This window comes from Cryptomeria japonica, chromosome 6 (assembly GCF_030272615.1).
Source record: "Cryptomeria japonica chromosome 6, Sugi_1.0, whole genome shotgun sequence".
Classification (NCBI taxonomy): domain Eukaryota; kingdom Viridiplantae; phylum Streptophyta; class Pinopsida; order Cupressales; family Cupressaceae; genus Cryptomeria; species Cryptomeria japonica.
This window is the reverse complement of record NC_081410.1, coordinates 79179523-79182709: the sequence shown is the minus strand read 5'-3', so window position 1 is coordinate 79182709 and position 3187 is coordinate 79179523. Positions and strand designations below refer to the sequence as shown.

The window sequence follows — 3187 nt, the reverse complement described above, 5'->3', positions numbered from 1 at the left end:
TTGTTGCAAAAAACTTGATGCTGGTGGAAGGCAAGATCTGTAGTCTCTCATCATAATCATATTTTTCAATAAGCTATCATCTTTTGAAATAAAAAGAGGTATTAATGCACCCTTGATCTATTGATGAAGTTGAATGGTTTTTAGTGAGCCAACCAAGGATCAAGTCTTGCTAAGTGCAATGCCCCAACATCATAAGGGACATAGTCGAGATTGTGCCCAAAATGATGATTTCGGCAAAATAGATACCCTTTAATCCATGGCCCTCAAATAGAATGAATACCACTCAATCCATAGCTTTCAACTGAAAACAATTCAATCTAAAAGAATATGCTCCCATATCGAATAACTAAAATCCTTTAACAACGATAAAAATTCCTCCATAAAGAAAATATAAGGCTGCAGAAGTGCTAAATTTTTTTATAAGTAGATACCCAAATCCACAAGATAGTTCTACAGTGTAATTTATGCAAGCGAAGCTAGGAAACTAATGTAGACGCTTTATCGAAGGTGAGAGGCCTGAAGACAGATAGAGATGAAGTGAACATGGTATTTTACAAAGGGCTTCGTTAAAGTGTGTCCTTACACGTTTGGAAATTTCGTAATCTAAAATAGCCTATGGAATGAATCTGCACGTTCCATGGAACAACAGTAGCCTGAGAAAGCTAGCCGAATAGTTTTCTGAAACTTTTCACATTTTGTATAGTGACAATTCGAGAAGGGCAGATGGAGCATTGTTGGCTTCCTGCCATTATTGAATAAGAGTAAAGTGGTGAGATTGAGCTTTATTTGTTTGTGCGTGTCAATTCAAAACTGATAGCTATGGTCCCAATTCATTCCACATGATGTTGCATTTCAGACAAGTCTTATCTATCGCAGCTTTTGAATGAGTTCTGTCGCCACTGCACGGTGCACACTTCATCTTTTTGAGAATGTTTATCAGGATATAATTACACCCACTTAAGCCTTTGAGGAAATACGAGTGGTGCAAAGAGAACACAACCAAATAAAATCTATATGAGTGGTGCAAAGAGAACGTAACCAGATAAAATCAGAAAAACTTTATAGTGTGAGACCCGCCACTACAAGTATGGAAGCCCACTAGTCAACATCTAACACTCTTTCCATGTCTGGACTCCATATACACGTCATATATGGACTCCATATACACTACACAGCAATCTTTGTTTCAACCATCACCATTTGCTTGCTGAATCCTTTTAGGCAAGTAAAGAGAGGAGGATTCCATTAGAATGGAGAAGGAAGGCTTAGCAGAGTTTAATGTGGAAATTTTGGAGAGTTGCCTTGTGCAACCATGCCTGCCAGATCCGCCCAGATCCACTCTATATCTCTCCAACCTTGATAACCAGCCAGCTGCGAGAGTGGCCGTTAATATGTTGCTTGTGTATGAGGGCTGTGGAAATGTTTTGCCAGATCCTGCAAAAACAATCCGAGATGCACTATCAAAGGTATTGGTGTATTATTATCCTCTGGCTGGGAGATTGAGAAAGAAAGAAGATGGGAAGTTTCAAGTGGAGTGCACAGGAGAAGGTGTTCTTTTTGTGAAAACCCTGGTAGATAAGAGCCTGTCGATCCTTGGAGATTTGGAGCAGCTGAGGCCATCATTTAAGCAGCTGGTTTTTAGGTTCCCTTTCGACACAGCTATGGAGGACGTACATCCCATGGTTCTCCAGGTAAAAACATTGCTTTAGAATAAAATAAAATGATTTATCTTTATTTTCATAAATTTTACATAATGTTTCGTTTATTCATCTTTATTAATATAATTCTCTTTCTTTTCACTAACCAATTTTACTGTAGGTAAATCGTTTCACATGTGAAGGCTTTGTTGTAGGAGTGACTTTCTACCATATTTTATGTGATGGACGAGGGGTAGGGAAATTTCTCATAGATCTTGGAGAGATGGCTAGGAGGTATGTTAAGCCCTCTATTGAACCAATATGGGATAGGGAGCTTCTTAAACTGAGAAATCTATTGACTCAAGACTTAAAATTGCTTGAAGAAAAAATAGAGAGTACATCTCACTCATGGGAACCTCCATTATATGAAGAATCAATTCAAATGTCTCTTATTTTACACTCTGAGACTATTAAATATATGAAACAAAGAATGATTCAAGAATGTATGGACAATTGTACTACATTTGAAATTGTTGCAGCTTTGATTTGGCGAGCAATGACCAGGCGAGCAATGACCAAAGCACTTGAAATTCTAGTTACTCAAAGTACAAAAAATATCTTTGCAGTAGATGTGAGGGGATCATTTAGTCCCCCACTACCAAATGGATAGTATGGAAATTCTTTTGTTATGGCATGTGCAGAAGCTACTATCAATGATGTCATGAACCAACCACTTTCATATATAGTGAACATTATAAAGAAAACAAAGATGTCACTAAATAACAAGTATCTTAGATCAACAATTGATATGGACCAATTTCCATCTAGTATTATTAGTGACCAAGCTAATATAATGTTGAGTGATTGGAGGTGGTTGGGATATAACAAAGTCGACTTTGGGTCAAGAAGTTCAATGAATGTATTCCCTATGCACTGGAATGAGAATGGAATCAACGTGTCAAATTTTTTTATCTTTGTCCATCCTCCAAAGGAAAAGGTTGATGGATTTAAGATAATAGCATGGATGCCCCTACAAAAATTTCAATTATTTGAAATGGAAGTAGAAGCCACTATCCACCAATGTATTACAAATGATTTCAAAAATCAATGTAATAGTTAAATATTTTAATTTTTAAATAAATTATAGAAAATTCAAAACCAAATTTGCAATAAGCTTTTTTGTAAATCTCTTTTCACCCTTCATATTATCAGTCATATTTTAATTTAATTTTTTCTCAATCTCAAATGCTACTTATATTAGAATGATTGTTTATATCTTCTTCTATCTTAATTTTTTTGTATTTCAAAACTATACTCTTCAACAGTTAAATAGTCAATAGCAATTTTATTATTCCTATCAAAATAAATATTTGTAAAATTTAATAGATAAACAACATAAATATAACCTCATAATGCATGAAAACACATTTTTTGAGGAAAGAAGCTCCTTTTCATAGGTTTGAAGACCATGCTTAGAACAAGAAAGTGCATCTATTGCTTTTGATTTTATTTGAGTTTACATTCACATCCCCCATATGAAAGTAAATACT

General features: G+C 35.2%; 1 protein-coding gene across 1 annotated transcript; it reads left to right on the top strand.

The window, feature by feature from the left end:
* Window positions 1-1185: 1185 nt before the first annotated feature.
* On the top strand, window positions 1186-2718 carry LOC131072850 (3'-N-debenzoyl-2'-deoxytaxol N-benzoyltransferase-like). Its single transcript, XM_058009132.2, has 2 exons — window positions 1186-1691; window positions 1819-2718. Exons 1-2 carry the CDS (start codon window positions 1251-1253, stop codon window positions 2305-2307), a joined length of 930 nt encoding a protein of 309 aa, XP_057865115.1. The 5' UTR covers window positions 1186-1250; the 3' UTR covers window positions 2308-2718.
* Window positions 2719-3187: the final 469 nt, after the last annotated feature.

What these genes read in the sequence shown, in the direction of transcription:
- LOC131072850 (XM_058009132.2), top strand. Translation starts at nt 1,251, where the DNA reads ATGGAGAAGGAAGGCTTAGCAGAGTTTAATGTGGAAATTTTGGAGAGT. An exon ending in TACATCCCATGGTTCTCCAG is followed by an intron (nt 1,692 to 1,818) that starts GTAAAAACATTG and finishes ATTTTACTGTAG; the next exon opens with GTAAATCGTTTCACATGTGA.